At 37.1% G+C, this 21,721-nt stretch overlaps 2 protein-coding genes across 11 annotated transcripts in view; one reads left to right on the forward strand and one right to left on the reverse strand.

Annotated features, from left to right (window-relative positions):
• LOC145996374 (uncharacterized) overlaps positions 1 to 2,366 on the forward strand; it is an 86,624-nt gene extending 84,258 nt beyond the window's left edge. Inside the window, exon 5 of the mRNA XM_083132804.1 lies at positions 1,002 to 2,366. Coding sequence (XP_082988930.1) covers positions 1,002 to 1,173 — 172 coding nt within the window. The 3' untranslated portion in view covers positions 1,174 to 2,366. The remainder of the gene's footprint in view (positions 1 to 1,001) is intronic.
• A 2,394-nt stretch (positions 2,367 to 4,760) lies between these two features.
• The window catches only part of LOC145996192 (NAD kinase-like), a 208,082-nt gene continuing 191,121 nt past the window's right edge, over positions 4,761 to 21,721 (reverse strand). For all 10 annotated transcript variants that reach the window (XM_083132578.1, XM_083132576.1, XM_083132580.1 and 7 more), the window contains 2 exons: positions 11,103 to 11,321; positions 4,761 to 7,695 (listed from right to left, as the gene is read on the reverse strand). In XM_083132578.1, the coding sequence (XP_082988704.1) occupies positions 11,117 to 11,321 (205 nt within the window). In that variant the 3' untranslated portion in view covers positions 4,761 to 7,695; positions 11,103 to 11,116. The remainder of the gene's footprint in view (positions 7,696 to 11,102; positions 11,322 to 21,721) is intronic.

Raw genomic sequence — 21,721 nt, forward strand, 5'->3', positions numbered from 1 at the left:
CTACTGTCTTTGACCCCCGGTTTTGGAACCCAATCGCCGCCACTGCCTCCCCCCTATTACTGAGTCACTTTATCTTGTAGCTATACTGAAACAGAACAGTTTACTTGATCTACTCTCCCCAAATTTTTACCTTTCTTCATCTAATGGTTTTAAATATAGTTCACCTACGTATATTTTAGTAGCAAAAGTAATTTGGAACCAGCTAAAGTAAATTAATTACTATGGAAATATATTCTGGCCCCCCTCCCCTGCCTCATCGCACCTATTGCAGCATGGTGCAATTTTATGTAATTTTAATGACCTCCCTCCAAAAAATTGATTTTGCAATCTGTGCCATTACTCCCCCCCCTCCATGAGCACCCCTGCATGAGCTTAGAAATACTGTTGTCACAAATGTGTTCAGCCTGCGACTGACCTTCCACTCTTAAACTTTAACATTTTGCAGCCGAGCTCAGTGGCAAAATGGTTAGCACAGCACACGACGACGCTAGGGGTCCCAGGTTTGACTCCTGGGCACAGTCTTTGTTAGTGTCCCTTCATCAATTCATCACTCATCCTCACGATTAGTGAAGGATGGTAGGACAAGTAAAATAAGCCAAATTAATCAATCAATCAATTTGACCTATTGCAAATACAACATTGAAGTTGAAATATTGCAATTATATAATTTTAGCCGATGTAATGATTTTAGCCAAGCATAAGGATCACATTATATTTTAATGTATTTATTCTGTACATTTTAATATACTTTTTATTTACTTGGTATTGCTCTTGTACATTTCTTAGATATTACCTCATTATCCAATTTGTATACTATAAATTCTTGTATCAAGGCTCTGTAGCTGTTTTTCAAAAGGATAACTATAAATAAATAACATTGAAATATACTCTCAAGAAAGAAATGGGAATTATGTATTTAGTGGTGTGCATTACTGCAAAAAATACTTCTTAAATTAATTTCCAATATTGATCACTAATATTGCTGTAATTCTGTTTTGCAGATTTTCAGAGGAGGAGTTTCAAATACTGGAAAAGCAGCTCCAGGCAGAAGAGAAACAGTTGTCCAAGCTGCAGGAAGAACGTTTGAAAGTCCTCAGAGACATAGAACAAGCCATGATGAAGTTCGAGACCGCACTAGCAAGGCACGAAGGAGATTGCAGTACGAAACTCTAGTTTCTACACGCTTGAATGCTTTCAGGCTTCTAAGATTTGAAATGCTCTAACTGCAAATGTTGAATGGGAATATCTTGGCTGAATTTCAAACCAATCCCCGGGACTAAAAAATAAATACTACACAACCTGGCAAAACTCACAATGTTGATGTCGCGCAAGGTTTGTCTACAATGAATCAACTACAGAGCAACATTTGGATCTTGTTCTACTAGACTGAGCCTTTGGTCATGTATTTATCTACATCTCTTTCCCTGCTCTTTCTACAAAAAAAAGTTGTTTGATGAAGAATTTTGGCAACTTTTCGTTCAAATTTCTGTTTGTGCAAATGTTGCAGTCGTGACAAGCTAACCATGCTGGAACAAATTAAAGTAATTAAAACATCTATTCTTTTTGTTATATACACTTCTTAATCTAAAATTTGTGGTTAAGAAACTCTTATTCCTTCTCCATGAAGGACTTTTAAATCCTAAGAATTTCTATCTCCTAAATTTGAAGCATGTTAATGCAATTTAAGCACATCTATAAAAATGCACTTCTCATTGCTATTTCTTATTTATCACTAAAAACTGCACACATATGTGAATGACAAAGTAAATAAATAAAATTTAAAATATATGAAAGGAAAATTGGTACATATTTCACTATTTTATCTAAAAATTTCACAATAAGTTGTACAGCTCAACAAATTTCTGTATGTATCAACACTAAGTTTTTTTTAAAAAAAATTTCCATCATGTTTTTCTTGTTACTAACCACTGTACTCATCACAGCTTTAAAAGTGATGAAAATAATCTGAAAAAAAAAAAAAAAAGGTCCAAACCTGATGATTTGATCAATGGAACAAACTATGATAATTACGCAAAACAACTTTTCTCGATATAATTTCATTCCCTTTCTTAGCCTACTCTCTAAGATTTGTGTTCAATTTTCACTTTAATTAAACATTCTCTGAAACTGAGAGGTTTGTTAATGTAAAAGCAATATATTACATAAAAATTTGTTTATTAAATATTTTAAAATTCAAAGATTGGTTGCTTTGTAATGATGGAGCATTATTAGCATGAAAGCAAAACACCTGTGATAATACCAAAGACCATGAACGTAATCAAGAATTAAAGCATGATTGCTGTTTTGTGTTCAAGTGTTCTGTAAATAACACTGTTAATTGTAAGGATGAGAAATACTTTTTAAATATGTGCAATATTGTTAAATATTTTGGAAATAAATTTGTAGATTTTAAATACGTCTGTTGATTTTCTTTTGTTAAATACATGATCTGATTATTGGCTACATATTGTATAATGTATGTTACACCATCGTGAGGAAATTGGGGAGCTTCGAATGAATAAGCGTAATCCGGTCGCGGAGACCTACTATAACGGCTGGGGATACGTCGGGCTGACCCCCCCCCCCCCCCGACTATTCCAATACTGGTTGAAGATCTCCACACTTAGAGGTGACAAAGGAAAACGTGGGAGGGAGACCGGCAGTCGGTAGGTAAGCCAAGGCCCTTCATGGGCTGTAGCGCAAAGGATTATTATTATGTTACACTAGGGTGACCAACTCTCTCATATTTCCTGGGATTTCCCATATTAGAGCTATTTTTTTTTTGATCCTCCCAGCTTCGGTATTGACATCCTATTTCTCCCGTATATTTAATTAACAACCAACATCCCAGAATTTCAACTTATTCAGAGTTTGGTGAGTCGTACGAAACTTCAAGGCAATTCAAAGATCTTGCATGTTTAATCTTTGGTGGGCGGAAGTGATGTAATATCTTTGCAGTAGTTGATTTATGCTTAGTTCTGCAGCAGCAGTGGACAAAAAATACGGGTTAGGACTAAGAAACATGCAAATCTGTAAATTTTTATCAGCTATTGTGATCTGTATATTATATAAAATGTAAATTATATATTTTAATATTATATTCCATAAACATTTGCTGGAGTGATGCTGTGCTGCTAAAAATGCCCAAAATTTGTTGCGACTAAATCTCCCGTAAATTCAATGCCAAAAGTTGGTCAACCTATCTTACACACACACTATACAGAAGTGTTTCATAAGTCCCTCTAGGATTTCGAAAGTTCGTAGGTCAGGGCCCAACAAACCTACGTTTCAAATGCTCGACCTGTCCTTCCTTCGTGACTTGGCAGACGTCAATGCTGTAATCTATCTCCTGCCACACATGTTCCAACATATCAATGTCGATGATAGCAATTGCATCCTTGATTTTGTTGTCAAAGCTCTGGTAAATTTGGTAATTTTAATGTAACCCCACAGAAAAAAATGACATGAAGTGAAGCAGGGTGACCTGGGAGGCCAGTGAATAAGCATTGAACCTTAGTCTGATTGTCATCCAATGCAAAACTGAGGTTAAATGGCACTCAGGTAATCCCACCTTTTGCAAAATGAGGTTTTCGCTATCCTCCTGTAACTGAGGCACTAGCTTGCAATGCTCGTGGTAAATGATTTTCGTATGTGGTCCACATTCTCAGGCGATGGCTCGGGGGTACCTGTTTGTTTTGTGAGGCACAAGCGGCCAGTTTCCTTAAATACTCGTATTTTATACCAGTGTCTTATTGCAGCGTGTCTACCAAGATAAATCTAAAATTCTTAATTGTTTCATGACTGTTTTTCATTAAACTTAACCTTCTACTTAGGTAAAGTTGGTGAAATAGCAATTGGGAAAATAAATATTTGTTATTTAATGGAAAACCCCTACCAAGAAGTCGGTTAAAATGAAAACTGAAGCTGTACTTTGACAATAGAATTATATTTGTTTGTCTATTAATGCATATAAAAATTAATGCTTCGGAGTTCATCCTGGATGGGGAATGGCCACGTTATTTTATTTAGCATTTTTTCAAAAGTTCACACATACAAGAATGTAATTCCGAAGAAAAAACTAAACAAATCTTAACCACAACTCAATACAATTTTAGATTTCCAAATATTAATAAACAATTGGCACGGAAAGCTTGACTACGATAAGATAGGTGTAGGCTCACTCAGTCAAATTATTTAAATTATCATCATAAATTAAGAATAAGAGTAATTCGCTACTCATTGCAATGACAGGATGACACCCAAATGTCAACTTCCCTTCCACATAGTACACCTGAACTGCATTTTTACAGAACAGTATAATCTTATGTAGGGCTCGTGTTATCATCTCTATGGTATATTTGTGATGGTCCCTTCATCCATCTTATCTTATCACCATTCATACCTCATCTTCGCGATTAGCCAAAAGGTGCTGAAAAATGATGTGACGTTAAATCAAACGATCGATCATTGTAACAGCAAAAAATCTTGACCACAAGTATAATTTCTAGACTTTATCTTGATGTCTTGACCTACCTGTTGATTTCTTTACTCTTCCTGGACTTTAACTTGTAGACACCCTGTATTGATCCTGTACGATACTTGGTTCATTGCAAATGTATCGGTATCAGCTAATACCAAAAACCACTCAAACGATCTATTTTTATACAAAATAATGACATTAACCAATAGCTTTGAACATTAATGTAGTTTTCTTTAGAAGATATATCCTGAGGGGGAAAATAATCTACAAAACACAGATCAAAAGTATTAAAATTTTTATTTCACATTGACAAAAATGATTGATGATACAAAGTTCAAGCAAGGAGGGAAAAATAAAATAGTCTATTTCATTACGCAACAGAATGAAAGGTGAAGCTGAGGTAAACACCAATATATATAATAAAACAAGCTCAAATAGCATGCACCGCTATGCAGACACACACTGACATATGAGAATGAAAGAAAGGTGGTTGAAAGACTGATCACCAATGTGTATATATATACAAGCAGTCTACATCTCAAAGGATAAATAACGCAACTAAAAAAATACATTAAAAATACTCTTCAATAACAAGTCATGGTTCTTGCACATTCTTTTTACCCCCACAAACCTCTGTTGCACAAGCAAGTAGAATCACCCTGTATTGCACGCATCAACAAAAAAGTTTTAAAAAAACGACGTAATTTCACTTGCCACAAGTTTAATGGAAGCACTTTTAAGCTTGGAATGTTTAAGTTCATGATAAAACACGCTCACAATACTGTTTTCCTTCCCCCGAACTTTTTTTAGTACAGGGTGTTTCAATAAAAAGGCACCTGAATGTATCCAAAACACCACATTGTTACCTTTTTATTGAAACACCCTGTAGATAAAACCTCGATAACAATTTAACAGTTCTAATACATAATATCTATATCACAACCGATTCAACAATATTTATTGTGTTTTTCACTTTTAGTTACATAATACAAAGTATATGTTCAACACCAATTCTGTAACAGCTATGTCAAGTTAATGAATTCACACACAGTAACAATACTTAATCCCTACTACGATCTGAAAACCTTCATTGTAACAATGGTGTCATTATCATCACCAGTCGTAAACTTTAATAGTAGTTATATATTTATTTTATCGTCTACACGTTTTATCAAATCTCACTAGATACCTACTTGTAACCTGTAACATTACATTCATGTACATTACATATAGAATTCAAGAGAACCCTCCATAGTATTCTTGGCAAACACTAGTCCACTGATGTATAAAAACATATGGAGCAGTTAGTTACTAAATAGTGATTTGCAGTTAAATGAAATTACTAAAATTGCTCTTAACTGATATGACAAATTAAATGTAAGAGGACTTAATGAAATAAGTGATATTTGTTTAATACAGTGGAACGTCCAATTTAATAGTGAACATCCATTTCTAGATTTTTTCTAGGGATGAAGACGATAAAAATTAACATGCAAGAAAATGTACAATTTTGAAAAAAAAACAAAACAAATATGGTGTTATTGGAACCATGAAGATTAAATGTATAATGAGGGAACACGTAAAATCGGGGTTTCATTGCAATATATGTTCACGGGATGGTCATACTGCAAACAGGTGACAGCACTGTGTTGGGCTGCAATTTTGCTATTTCTGAGCTCAACAAGACTTGATAATACATTATTTCATTCTTATTTAGTGTGAATAGAGTAAGGTTCTGCATGTAATATCTTTTTTTTATTTTAAACCAAACTGTCAACACAGACATAACGCATTATGAACTTATTATGTCACACTCGTTGTAAGTTATACTTCGACTAATTGTAAATGTAAGTGGCAAAGAGACACAGTACACAGAACAGTACTGTTAGAAACCATAGTACAGTCATGGACACTTCTGGGTTGTAACGATCCTATGTGGAGTCAATGCAATTAGTATTACAACACTAGCAGTGTCCATGACTGTACAATAAATTGCACCTTTTACAATTTTCCCAGTAGCATTGTTAGCCACACAGACAGTAAATTTCATTGTTCTGACCCACCACAACCTTCACTGACCATGTCAATGGAAAAATGTTATTGGACTCATTTTAATATTATTATTACAACCGTATTGTTTTTCCTTAGGGTCTGCCTTTGCCCAATGCCTTTTCAAGCAACAGCATGCACCTGACAGCATACGTCACCACACAAATGTTCGTTCATTATAACTGAATAAGGGAGGATTGTTCGTTTGTAAATAATTCTTTTAAATTGATACAAGTGGGCTAGCGTTTATTCTTATTCTGAAATTCGTATTCCCTAGTGAGTACAACATACATACTCATCCATAAGAAAGAAGTATATTTACATTTGCAAAGACCACGCACATCTTCTTTTTTTAAAACTACACCCAATCTTATATTGTCTATGAGAAAAGCAGCTGGGAATATTTTTAATCCTGTTTCTGTGCATTTTGGTTATTTCAGGTGCGACAACCAATAAAAAGCAAGTTCCGTATGCCATGCATAGGGGTATCAATAAGAGATTCTTTAACAAGAAACAGAATATGATACAATATTAGAAGCTGTTTGTGTAATAGAAATTGCAAAATATAGCGAATTATGGATGTTGATATGATTGAAATGATACACATTACTGAAGACAGGTGACAAAGGAAAGTCTTAGTTACCGTTTTCCCCTAGGAAGTCAACTCAACTAGAATTCAGAATATCAACGCATAAAAAAGCACCTCTCTAATATCATTTATGACGTCTATGTACGTATGTACAAATGCAGTTTGTAAATACAGTTCGTAAATATATGCAATGAGAAAGGAAAGCTCTCGTTCCGATATAGCTGCAATTAGGAACATTTGGAGCACATAGATGATCTCTTCACATTTAATGCCACCTTCTCTATGCAGTTTTCAAACTCCTAAAACTCTATTTAGAAACCGCATTTGTATGCACCTGTTCCGACATACGGATATACATATAGAGACGACTCCTCACGTTGTCAACAGCATTTCTGATACCGCTGCTTTTCGAATCAAGGCATCACGTGATAATCAGCTTGTACTTTCTCACCAAGTGCAACAGTACATCGAATCCTTCGCTTTCTTGTGGTCAAAATATGATGCTCCAGCTTGGCCCATACAGCTTTGTACAAAGACACGTAGTGTGATGTATGTACAGAAAATATACACCGTGCACCTGCAATAGAAGAACGCATTGGTAAATGCAACTGATTCCACCCAAAAAATGCAATGAAATACAGGGTGTCCAGGCTAGAGGTATACAAAAATAACTACTTATAATGCAAAAACTACTACTTATATTGAAATTTGTCGATAAAAAATCAATCCAAGATTTTGGCAGTTTACGTGTACGATCAATATAGCTTTTGAGTCACCCATGCGGACGTTTCTGAATGCTGGATCGGAAGAGGGGGCACAACTGTCTGGTCACCAAGATCCCCAGATTTGACACCATTAGATTCTTTTGCATGGGTCTTCGCTAAAGATGTTTCGTACAAGAGGAAAGTTCATGATTTGGGTGATTTGAGACAGCGTATGGTTGAAGCGGTTGCGCTAGTAACGCCTCAAATGTTGGTCAACACTTGGCACAAGCTTGAGTATCGTTTGGATATCTGTCGAGCTCCAAATGGTGTCCACACTGAGGCTTACCAGCGTACATAAAAACGTTTTGAGTTACTTTGTACAAAACTACAAGAAAGTCAATAAACTTTATAGATGTTAAATAATATGTGTGTATTTTTGTATACCTAGCCCAGACGACATGCATATATGAATAATATCCAAAACCAAGACCTAATTTATTTGGTATTCCTTTGGAGATGAATATGTAGCTTCATAGCTGGATATATAGAACCACAAAAATACCAAAGTGGGAGTTATCTCTTAAGCACTGGATATAGTCACATGGAGCATTTTCGACTATTGGAGCATATTGTGGCTCAGGTAATGCTCGCAGATACATCTTTTGAGTGCTACATCAGCATTGGAGTATCTCATTAGTAATTAGTAAAGTTTAATTAGATTCTGGCTATATTTGGGGGGGATTTTGAATTTTTTACCAAAAACAAACACGAATTCTACATTAGAAAATATTTTTTTCCCGAAAGTATCGGCAGCAAGTGCGTAATTCTTACCATGAGAATGGCAATATGCAGGAACCCTCACATCTGAACGTTGCCTACCTGGGATTAACATTTTTTTAAACGCAATGTTATAATTTCCTTTCACCTTCAAAAAACTGTTACAGAAAAAAAAATAATGTGAGAAAAATTTACATAAAATGTAAAATATTATATATGTGTGGAAAGAGAAAGTGTTGTAGGTTTTAGAAAAAAATGTTAAAAAAATAGCACACTTAATACACTTTCTATGATTTTTTGAAAAACAGCCAAAAACTCTGTCTACTGGGGAAAACTCGATATTCTAAGTCCCGTCCGGAAAGGGACTTCTTCTACTTGATACATGAAAATTCATTCTTGGCTTCTGTGAACTGAAGATAATAAGGTATAATCGCATTCATAGTTTTCGAGATATAAAATTTTATTGGCGTGGTTACTTACTTTAACTCTCGGAATCAAAGGAACAAACAAACACATCATTGCCAAGAGATTAAATATTACAAGTGAACATATAAAAAGCCAGAACAAAGACTTCCCAATACATAACACATATTCATTCATGTTCTGACAAAGCTAACATCTTTTCTGTCTGCCAAAAAAACTGTCTTACTTGGAGGTGAAGGACATAAGGGCCAATAGTGTACTCTAAAGTACCAAAATTTCAATTACATATGCTGCACTACGAACTAGATGCTTTGCCCAAAATATACACTAGGGCTGGGCCGATACCACTTTGACCTGATACCGATACCAATGTACATACTCTTACCGATACCGATACTTGAAAATTGCAATAATTAAAATTTGTTCAAAATATTGATCAATATTGGTGTGTAAATATTCTTCTCCAATTACCTGTATCAATTTACCGAGAAATTTGCTTTAGAATATTCAAGAATTACATCAGAATATTAAAATAGATGTTATGTAATCACAAAATACAGTTTTTCATGCAAAATAAAAAGGAATTCATAATTGGGAAAAGAGAGATGCGGTAGTATATAAATACGGAGAAACTAGTACTCACTTTATCCGCGAAACTGTTTTTTCTTCTTCGTTCTATTAATTTCAGTGGCCACTGCCACAATCCTCATTGGAACTTGCTGTATTGTTGCTTGGCGTGCATCTTTTGTTTGTAGTTCTCCGGCTGCCACTAGGTGCGCTGCTGTTAACTGTGAATCTGGGTCCGTGTCGTCTGCTATTTCCGGGTGATAACTGTTGTAGTAGGGGAATCCAAGTGTGGTGCGCTTGTCAGCTATCGATGTTTAGCTCGTGCAGGAAGTGCATTATGACATGCATTTCCTTGATTTTGGTGTCTACGAGCGTGTGGGCAGTGTGTTTGACTTGAACCTTTTGAATTTTATGGCTATTGTATTTGATATGTTTAGCAAGAAAAGTAGTAGGTTGGGCTTTTTTCGCATCTGTCAGGTGCTGTTGGATTCTTTCATTGACAGATCTGATGGACCTGCCGATGTAATGTGATTTGCATTCGCACTCTGCATCATATACACCTGGGTTATCAAGGGCGAAGAGGAAGTACCGCTTGTGTTTGTTCAGTTTATCAGCTATTTTGGAATTGGGTTTGTGCGCTACTTTGATGCCATATGGGAGAAGGGCTTTGGATATGGGGTTGGAAGTGGTGGGATGGTAGGGGAAGGCAAACCATTTATATTGGCCGCTGGAGGTTGATTGTGGCTGGGTTGATTGTGGTTGGTTAGGGTGTCTGACCTCTGTTTTTCCGCTTTACTGCACCAAGTGAAAAGTTGTGCTTCTGTGTAGCCATGTTTCAGGGCTATTTCAGTGAAGGTGGCTATCTCCTCTCTGCAACAGTAGAAGGCTCTTCGTTAAAAGTTCAGCCACACATTAGCTTTTTGCTTGGGGGGTGGCTAGAGAGAGCATGTATGTACTGGTTGCCTACATCCAGTCTTCTGTAGACAGTGGTTGTGAATTTGTTTAGTGCACGACTGATGGTGATGTCCAGGAAGTTGATTTTACCATGTTTTTCTTGTTCTACGGTAAAGTTGAGCCTGGGGTGGATGCTATTTAGCTTGTTCAGATGCACAGTTAACAACAGCGCACCTAACGGCAGCCCGAGAACTACAAACAAAAGATGCATGCCAAGCAACAGTACAGCAAGTTCCAATGAGGATGGTGGCAGCGGCCACTGAAATTAATAGAACAAAGAAGAAAAACAGTTTCGCGGATAAAGTGAGTACTAGTTTCTCCGTATTTATAAAAAGGAAGTTTGAAATTTGCATAATTTTCAGGATAATTAGACTCCGTGAAAGTGTCGTGCACCATTTTTGCGGATCCCTTGAAAGACCACAAAGCCGAAAAAGAATCGGCTGGTATCGGTAGATGAATTCGAACTGATGCTTTCCGATATCGATACATCGACATCGGTATCAGCTCAGCTCTAATATACACATAAAATTTTATCAATAAACTGAAATTACTACCTTACCATTTCTACATTTTCTAGCTGTCTAATTGGTCCGTGCGATCTAGAGAATCAAGTGTATCATTTGAACTTGAATGTGTGAGGTCACTAAGTTCGTCCAAATGTTTCTGTCGTTTCCTTACATTCCAGTGAAGGCATTCAGCTAAGGAGTCAAACCAATCTGCTATTTGGTCCTGCGCACAGATGGATGGGACTGGATATATTGAGGTTGTAACCCTCAAGCTGTAAACAACAATTATAAAAATCATTGGCAGGAATAACGAAATACGTTCACATGTAGTAGCAGAAAGAAAAGAAAAAATACATTATCTTCATACCCACATAATACACAACCAAATGATTTTACAACAAGCAAACATACCTACTTAATCAAGAAATGACAGTTAGGCCTCCCAGACTCGTAAGGGTCATTCTCAAAAAAGGAGTGGAAACGAGGAGATTATTTCACAAAAAAATAAAATTGTTTAAATTTGTAAAAATAATGAAATATTCTGTCCTTAAGGAACCTCATCAAATACTAATATTGGCCAAGATCATTTGCCCCTAGTTAATCAGAAAATTAAAATTTGGAAAATTGGCTTCTTCGCAGAGTGGAGGAGGAGTAGCAGAAATAAATTACATCAAACATTTTCAGAAATTGTTTACACGTAATCCATAAAATTGCAGTACAGTTATTAGGGGCCTACTAGGATGCAAGCTTCACTTCTTATTATTTTTAATAGAATTAACAATAACAAGTTTACTTAGCACTTAAGTTAAATTATTCATTTGGTAAACAAGAGAAATAAGAAAACAAAACAAAAAAAAATCGAATCTAACCTTCCCTTTAAAAGGATAGCCGAGCCAAAAATTACAGATAGTTTTATTAATTCGGATTCAACAAATGATAAAAAACATTAAATTTTCCTCTCTGTAGACTGAGATGTCCAGGAAGGGAACAAAATATTTTCTATTGTTGTATTACTCCATGGAAATTCAAGTTAGGCAAACAGAAATTTTCATATGAGCTCTGTACATAATGTTTATAACTCAAATCGTATTAATGAATTGTTTGCAAAATCCTCGCCTCGAGAAGTTTGTCCACGGGATGGAAATGTGATCACAACAAAGTTGAAACCTTGAACTTAATCCCACAAATCTCACACAAAACCCAATACAAGCACCTCCAACTGTCTCTTGAAACCCCAATGGCGTCCATTCCCTCCAATTTCCTGATGTCGAGTGAACAGTAATGCAATCTGTGGATTTTTATAGGAACTTTTTACCAGTGTCCACAGAGTAAAGAGTTCTCCCTGAAACATTATATTTTTACATTTTACTCAAATAAGATCTTTTTAAAATTATTTCTAGATATTTTTAGGGGATTCTAAGGTGATTATGAAATTAATCACAACACAAACTTTAGGCTAAAAAGACTAAAAATCGGCAACTTACGTGTGTGAGTATGAGGTTTTTTCGTACTACGTTTCGGAGGTTGCACTACCTCCTTCTTCAGGCTAAAACGGAGTTATTCAGACACCTGACATGGTGCCTCGTCGTGAAAGTGAAGGTTAAGGATTTAGGTTAAAAAGTTGCTTGAAGGACACTTTCTAAAAAAGAATATAAGTTACACATCTAAAACCGCGCAAAACTATAAAAACAAAAGAACATCCAAGGCTGAAGTTGGTGAACTGTTGACCAATGCTCAGGGTAGGCGAATGCACGGTGCCAGCCCGTACCCGGGGAAAGAGAACTTCCCCTCCTCAATTCTTCCAAGCTGGGGCTGTGGAGTCACCAATCCAAGGAGAAGTCGACCTCCACCTCGGCGGCTTTCCTGACCTCAGGAGTAACATGGAAGCCCATCTCGTCCCTAAATTCCGCGGCCTTATCCCATTTTTTAAAGAAATTAACCCAGCCGTCTTCTAAATTCCCATCGTCCCTATTAAGCTTATTCCAATTTTTCGCGCATATATAGGCAGCTTCATATACGTTTCTATCCAATTTATTGTTAACCTCCCTAATAACTTCCCTTTTAGCAATCTTATGTCGGTTAACCAATATGTGTTCAGATAATCCAGTTTTGGGTATGCCCTCCTTTACGTCTTTATCATGCTCCCCCCACCTAACTTGCATACTTCTCCCGGTTTGTCCCACATATTCCTTTCCGCATTCACACACTATCCTGTATACTCCCTTCCGCTCTTCAGGGTTATTGCGTTTATCCCCCCTCCCATTCTTATAGGATGTAAAGTGCTTTTCAATACTCCGGGGCGCTCTTACCCCACATTTTATTCCGTAACCCCTCACGGACTTTTCAATTTTCTCTGAGACCCCCTTAAAATATGGGATCCCGACAAAATGTGTGTTTTTTTCACCGTTTCCTATCTCAGTTTTTTTATCCTCTTTGTCATTTTGCGATGTTTCTTGCCTAATAATCTTTTTGGCTTTCCTAGCTACTTTTTCCAGGTCGCGGATGGTGTACCCGTTCTTTACCCCCACCTTCCTTATCCATTCCCCTTCTTTCTCTTTCTCTTTCCCGTCATTGCACAGTCTTTCGGCGCGAATGAAAAAGTTAAGAAAAACATTTAATTTAGTCCTATTCGAATGTTGGGATCTCTTATGGAGGTACATCTCTCCAGCTAACGGTTTATGGAAGACCCCGGTTACGATCCGTTGTCCGGTTTTAGTAAGGCACAAGTCAAGAAAGTGGATCTTTCCGTTGGCCATATCTTCCCTAGTGAACCCAATCCTGGGGTCCTGCTTCCCCAATTGGTCGAAAATGCTGTCAAGCTTGTTTCCATTCCCTATGATGAGGATGTCATCTACATACCTCCCATAATATTGTACCACCCCCCTCCCCCCTGCGTGCTCCATAGCGGCTTTTTCGACGTAGTGCATGAAGATGTTGGCCACAAGACCGGAAATGGGATTGCCCATGGCCAATCCTTCTTTTTGTCGGAAGATTTTATCGTTAACGTAGAAGTAATTGTACCCCGTAATGAGAAAAAACCATCGGACGTACTCCCAGGCGACCAAGATTTCAACGTTTTGGTCGATCAACCATCTATACAAACAATCCCCAGCTTTGTCCCGGGGGACACTGGGGTACAGATTAATAACGTCGAAACTACAAATTACGTCCCCTTCTCCTATGGTGAGTTTCTCAATAGTTTCTTTGACCATAAGAGAGTTTTTGACGCTATACGGAGTGTCCATATTCATTTTTCCCATCCTCTTAATCATTTCTTTAGCTAAACCATATCCTGGATGTGCATACATGGGGATGATGGGTCTGAGGGGAATCCCCTTTTTATGGGTCTTAGGTATCCCAAAGGCCGTAGGAATATTCCCTTCCTTAACCCCCTTAAGTAATATATTTTTTTCCGCGCTTCCCAAAGTAAAACTGGTTTCAATGCCTTTCCTGATTTCTCGTTTGATTTTATTAATGGGGTTAACTTTGATTTCTTCGTAGTCATTACTCCTAAACCTATCCTCCAACTTACTATGGTATTCCTCTTTCCCGATAATGACCATTTTGTTTTCCTTGTCCGATCTAACCAAGTATACGTCACTTTGTTTAACCCATTTTTTCACGTTATGAAGACTCCCCCTAAGCTTACTTTCCGTTTTTCCCTCTGATGTCCTATGATTGGTAACGGGTGGGCCTAGTTCCCTTACACTTAGGTGCATTTGTTCATCTATAATGTCACGTATTTTTACCCTGATATTGGGGATTGTTTGTATAGATGGTTGATCGACCAAAACGTTGAAATCTTGGTCGCCTGGGAGTACGTCCGATGGTTTTTTCTCATTACGGGGTACAATTACTTCTACGTTAACGATAAAATCTTCCGACAAAAAGAAGGATTGGCCATGGGCAATCCCATTTCCGGTCTTGTGGCCAACATCTTCATGCACTACGTCGAAAAAGCCGCTATGGAGCACGCAGGGGGGAGGGGGGTGGTACAATATTATGGGAGGTATGTAGATGACATCCTCATCATAGGGAATGGAAACAAGCTTGACAGCATTTTCGACCAATTGGGGAAGCAGGACCCCAGGATTGGGTTCACTAGGGAAGATATGGCCAACGGAAAGATCCACTTTCTTGACTTGTGCCTTACTAAAACCGGACAACGGATCGTAACCGGGGTCTTCCATAAACCGTTAGCTGGAGAGATGTACCTCCATAAGAGATCCCAACATTCGAATAGGACTAAATTAAATGTTTTTCTTAACTTTTTCATTCGCGCCGAAAGACTGTGCAATGACGGGAAAGAGAAAGAGAAAGAAGGGGAATGGATAAGGAAGGTGGGGGTAAAGAACGGGTACACCATCCGCGACCTGGAAAAAGTAGCTAGGAAAGCCAAAAAGATTATTAGGCAAGAAACATCGCAAAATGACAAAGAGGATAAAAAAACTGAGATAGGAAACGGTGAAAAAAACACACATTTTGTCGGGATCCCATATTTTAAGGGGGTCTCAGAGAAAATTGAAAAGTCTGTGAGGGGTTACGGAATAAAATGTGGGGTAAGAGCGCCCCGGAGTATTGAAAAGCACTTTACATCCTATAAGAATGGGAGGGGGGATAAACGCAATAACCCTGAAGAGCGGAAGGGAGTATACAGGATAGTGTGTGAATGCGGAAAGGAATATGTGGGACAAACCGGGAGAAGTATGCAAGTTAGGTGGGGGGAGCATGATAAAGACGTAAAGGAGGGCATACCCAAAACTGGATTATCTGAACACATATTGGTTAACCGACATAAGATTGCTAAAAGGGAAGTTATTAGGGAGGTTAACAATAAATTGGATAGAAACGTATATGAAGCTGCCTATATATGCGCGAAAAATTGGAATAAGCTTAATAGGGACGATGGGAATTTAGAAGACGGCTGGGTTAATTTCTTTAAAAAATGGGATAAGGCCGCGGAATTTAGGGACGAGATGGGCTTCCATGTTACTCCTGAGGTCAGGAAAGCCGCCGAGGTGGAGGTCGACTTCTCCTTGGATTGGTGACTCCACAGCCCCAGCTTGGAAGAATTGAGGAGGGGAAGTTCTCTTTCCCCGGGTACGGGCTGGCACCGTGCATTCGCCTACCCTGAGCATTGGTCAGCAGTTCACCAACTTCAGCCTTGGATGTTCTTTTGTTTTTATAGTTTTGCGCGGTTTTAGATGTGTAACTTATATTCTTTTTTAGAAAGTGTCCTTCAAGCAACTTTTTAACCTAAATCCTTAACCTTCACTTTCACGACGAGGCACCATGTCAGGTGTCTGAATAACTCCGTTTTAGCCTGAAGAAGGAGGTAGTGCAACCTCCGAAACGTAGTACGAAAAAATCTCATACTCACACACGTAAGTTGCCGATTTTTAGTCTTTTTAGCCTAAAGTTTGTATTTAATTGTGAGTAATTCGCACATTACCATTATGTAATTAATCACAATATATTAAAACTTAACTTGTACAAAAGAAAGGATGTTAAAATACTCAATATCCATAAATTTTGAATGAAGGGGAAAATCTACATTTCTGTGTAAAATTCTGGAGGAAAAATTATTTCTGGAAGAAATAAAGCTGATGAATTTGGTAACTAGTAACTAAATTAACACTTCCACTGGAAAAAAATTGTAAATATTTAAAAAATATTTTTTATGGCTGCCGCACAAGGTTTCTACCCCTATTTTTGAGAATGACCCATAACATCTTGAACCAACATTGTACTATTCCATAACAATGTGAGACACTGGCACAAGTATACTTGATTTATTTAAATAATTAGATCCTACTGGTTCAACATTGCCTTGGATGGATGGACAGACACAGACGCACTCACACAAATATGAAGAAATTACTGACATTAATACAGAAACATATTATTTTAAATTTCTTTGCATAAATCATATCACTACCCTTAAGTAACAATGTTCTTTGTCAGCACATTATTGATGTGACCTAAATTAAACCATGTTGGTACAGCGTGAACATCTCCCACACTTGCCAATCGTTGGCATTCCTAGCAGAAACCACACAGCACTGCCACTGTAGACCGAGTGAATACAGTGTTGGGGGAAGCTGAGACTGGACTACAATTAAGATTTGCATATTAACATAACACCACACTAACCAGCACCATGCTTACAAAACAAGCTTCTTCAACAAGACACAAACAAAACACGTGGCAACAGCACTGTGTAATTGCCTCTCTTGTGACTTCGATTTGCTCCTCGATGCCCAGCAGACGACTTTTTCCTCGTTTCTCATTGACACAGAAACTATCGAGTGATTGCTATCATAGGAAACGTGACAGGTTGTACCAAACGCAGTTTAACTCATCTTTTCTGCACTGAACAATGTTAGCACGACACACATTAGCTCAACATTCTTTGGAAGCTGATATTGTACGTAGGACTGAATAAATATGAAAAAGTACTTTTTAATTTGATTATGATTTATATAAAACTGAAATGAACAATCATAATATATCTCTCTTTGGAAACTTAAATACAGAAACTATAAAATTTAGTTCAGGTACAACACTTCCAAGCAAGTAATATCGGACTAAATGCATCATACAGAAGCTAAGTAAACTTATTTCTCTAACTTGAGTATGCACTTTTGTAATTGGTTGAAACTGTATTGCAAATATGCACCTCAGTTCTTTAAATAATAGAACAGGATCAATTAATTTAGATCTAGGAGATTTAGGTGACAATTAGGGCCAAGCCGATTTAAATTTCATTACTGATACTGTCCGAGTCTGGACATCTTGTACAACCCACAAAAGAGCCACATAACACTTTCATGTAGCCTAAACATCCTGTAAATTGTGCAAAACGTGTAGTGTTATTTAATTCTGCACCAACACTGTGGGGCAAAAGTGGATTTCATGATTGAATGAAAGTTATTTTTATGCAACTTGCGGAATATTTTAAAGTAAAACTGTGGGAAATTGATATGGTGTAATTTCAGTTGAATACTTATGTAGTAATATTATGAACAAAACTTGTAATTGTTACAATGTTCAAGCATTGGTGCTGGTTAAGAGCATCATATCAATTCGAAGTGGTGTCGGCTCAGCCCTGTTGATAATGCTTATCAGTATATCAGTTTCTCGGGAAATGGTACCCAATTTCATAGATGTGATAAATTCTTTTTATAAATAAACAGGAAAGAAAACGGTTAGACAGTGGTTTTTTTTCAACACATTTCTCAATTTCATTTTCCTAAGACAAAGATACACTGACAGTGAGTATAACTGCTGTAATGATTGATTGATTACTTTGGTTTATTTTACTTCGCTTTTCTGCCACTTTTGGCTAAAGTGATGATATGATGAAATTGATGAAGGGACACACAAAAAACACCAATGCCCAAGCTGGGATTCAAATTCAGGACCCCTGGTATCATAGCATGCTGTGCTAACCACTTCGCAACAAAGGTCGGAGCATTGGTAGAGTATTGGTATCTGGTCAGTTTTAGTTATTCAAATCCACATTAAATTTGCAATGCAAGTCACGTGAACTTGCAGGAAAATTTCAGAGCAAGTCTGCAAATTTGCAGCAAATTGAACGCAAAGGTACTAATTACCAAGTTTTGAAATTGCAGCAAATTCTAACTGTAACCTGCAGCTAACTTGCACGATAAGTCTCAAGGCTTGCTGCACCAATTACCAAAGCAAAATGCACCATCTGGACTGGATACTAATGGTGAATTGCATTGTACCATTGCTGCAAGTGTGACAAGACGATTGTAAAGCAAATTGACATGTGCTCACTTGCTGCAAAACTATGTGGATTTAAACTGCAAACTCATGTTTCTTGCAAACTTAGATTTAACTTGCATGCAACTTGAAGCGTCAGGCAAGTCTTGCAAGAGAAAATCAAATCTAGTGCACACTTACATTTAACTTACGTGCTATCTGGGATAGCACTCAGGTTTTGTCAATTTACGGCATATATTTGTGTTGTCGGTAAATGTGCATTAGTATCTCTGAATATCTATTCATAAACAATTAATACTGTATTGATTCATTTCCATTAAAAGTATATTACATCTAATAATTGTGGTTCTACATTCAGCATTCAAATTTGGAACTAGTGAATACATCTACCATACCCGTAATTATGTAACATGCTGTGGATAGAATTATTGTTCTTTGTAATCTTCACCATGCAACGACCCCTCATCCACCTCCACCAAAAATAATAATAATAGAAATAACAGTACCACTAACCAGTAGTGAATATAAACATATCACTCTGCCACCAACGCTATGTAGCTCTAGTAGAGCTATTACTGGCATGCTATGAAATGGAAACCTTGATAAAATATACTGAGGAAACACCAATGATAGGAGAGGACTTTTCATGCAGAAATCTAATGTACAATTAGAGTTACTTCTTTATGACAAAACAGATAGCATATATGTCCAGAATTCTACACAACCTGCATAAATATAATATCTATGTTGTCTTATAACTAGGGGTGTGAAGTTTTCATATTATTTTCCCCTAAATTCATAGCAATTCCGTGTTATTTTTCGCAGCTTAGACTGAAGTTCTAATGATAAAAAAATAAATTTAAGGCTTACCTATGTAAGAAATGATTAAATATCTTGCATTTAGAAAACTGTTTCATTTCATCAGCCACTAAATATAAAATAAACACTAAACCGCCACACTGCAATAAATTAAGCATGATAATCTTTTGAATCGAACTTTCACCAGCTAGGATAGAAATGACAGAACATGACAGAACTCAAAGCGCTTCAGGTACCTCTCTTTGAACAGACGAAGTGTTATCCCCAGATTATATTGCATATTTTGTGGCGTTTTTCGCATTGAAGTGCAAAACTCTGTGTTATTCTGGGAAAAAAATCACAATTCGCGTTATTTTGTGATTGCAAAATACCGAAAATTTGCCTCTTTAACCTACCCAAATACATTTTAAACACTTATTGTCCTTTCCTCAATTCTTTGGTGTTACTGTTAAAACGAAAATATCACATCCTTACTTTGTTTCAAATTTACACTTGCTACTGTTTGACTGCAGGCTTGGAGTTTCATATTTGAAGGTCTGGGGGTAACACCATTCCATGAAAGTACAATAATATAATAGGTAAGAGGAGAAGGATATCCACATTTTATGAATTTACACTAATTTTATGCACAATATCTAGAGGTTTATTTTTAATTTTTTTCATGTTTCTAGTTGTAACTGTTAACTCAGTATATGTCAAGTGGATAGTTATTTCTCATATGTGGACACATTCCAGAGTGTGTGCTTCATTCTCTCTGTTTTGCAGCCATTTCCAAGAACTTTCCAGTCTTTTTTTCTACCTACCGAAGGGCAGCAGGAGGATAATCTCACCAAGCTCTTATAATTCTTGTCTGTCATTAGCATACTGTCATAAAGTTCATTGTGTCCAAGTATTAGTGTTAAAAGGTAAGAGGAACAGTTTGTGTCCAGCCAGATGCGAGAACCCTCTCGCACACACACTGTTCCACACGGCGAGCTGGGGAGAGAGAGAGGTCTGTGCGCTGGACGGTCACAGGAGAAAAAAAAAACTTAGCATTTCACTTAATATTTTACTTCTTCTCTTGGGAACATCAAACTTCAGATGGCACAGAAAAACACATGAATGGAAAGAGGACATGTTAAAGATTTGATTGGCAGGCGGAAAAGTCGAAACTTCCATTTGATTAACGTAACTTGCAGTTAAAGTTGTTGCTTTCTTTTTCCTCCGTAAGGAATACATGGGATTCTGAAAATTCTTACTCATCATATTTTTCAAACGTCGCATCTAGCTTAATAGTCAACTTTAAAAAATGCTTCCACTGCCAACATGGAGAGAAATCTATACTCTTTTGTTCACCAGAATTTTGTTTCGTAGCAATGTTTATTCCGACGATATTAATAACTGCACACCTGGTGAGAAACCTTAAGTTGATTAAGAATCACTGGAATGTATCAAAGCCTTGCTCCTTTAAATATGAGCAAGAGCTATAAGCCATTGGGTATTGATGAGGTTCTAAGGAAATCATATGATGAGAAAATTGCCACTCTGATAAGATAAGAATCTACTCATATGCTTATTTTTTAAGGATATAAAGTCTTCTTAATTGTTGGACTTAATGGTACGCACTGCTTCTTGTATGTAATTTCACAATAAAATCATACATTTTGCATAAATAAGCAATACATAGATATACATGCAGTATCTTTGAGCCTCCTCAATGGCATAGTGCCTTGTAACCAAAGGGTCCTGGGCTTGATACCTAGTAGAAGCACACAGTAGTTTGGGTCTCACTTTAAACTGTAGGCCCAGTCCCGATTAGCGTATCTGTGCATCAAGTGGACTTAAGTAAGTTACGTAGGTAAAGTTACCCATGCACATTGTACCGTGCTATAAAGACACATAAAGGGTGATAGCACCCCACATTCTCGATCTGACATTTTAGAGGTGATGTGATCAGCACCACAATCTGACTGGAAAAATTCCAACTTTAAACCAAACGTCCTGAGAATTAAAACCAAGTCCTCCATGTGCCAGTCACATGCCCTACTGACTAGACTAGTTTGGATTCCCTTAACATTAACCCGGCAAGACGCACACTATCTGCTGGGACATAAGGATGCATGCT

Source organism: Lepisma saccharinum, chromosome 12 (genome assembly GCF_977018435.1).
Source record: "Lepisma saccharinum chromosome 12, izLepSacc3.1, whole genome shotgun sequence".
In the NCBI taxonomy this organism is placed as follows: domain Eukaryota; kingdom Metazoa; phylum Arthropoda; class Insecta; order Zygentoma; family Lepismatidae; genus Lepisma; species Lepisma saccharinum.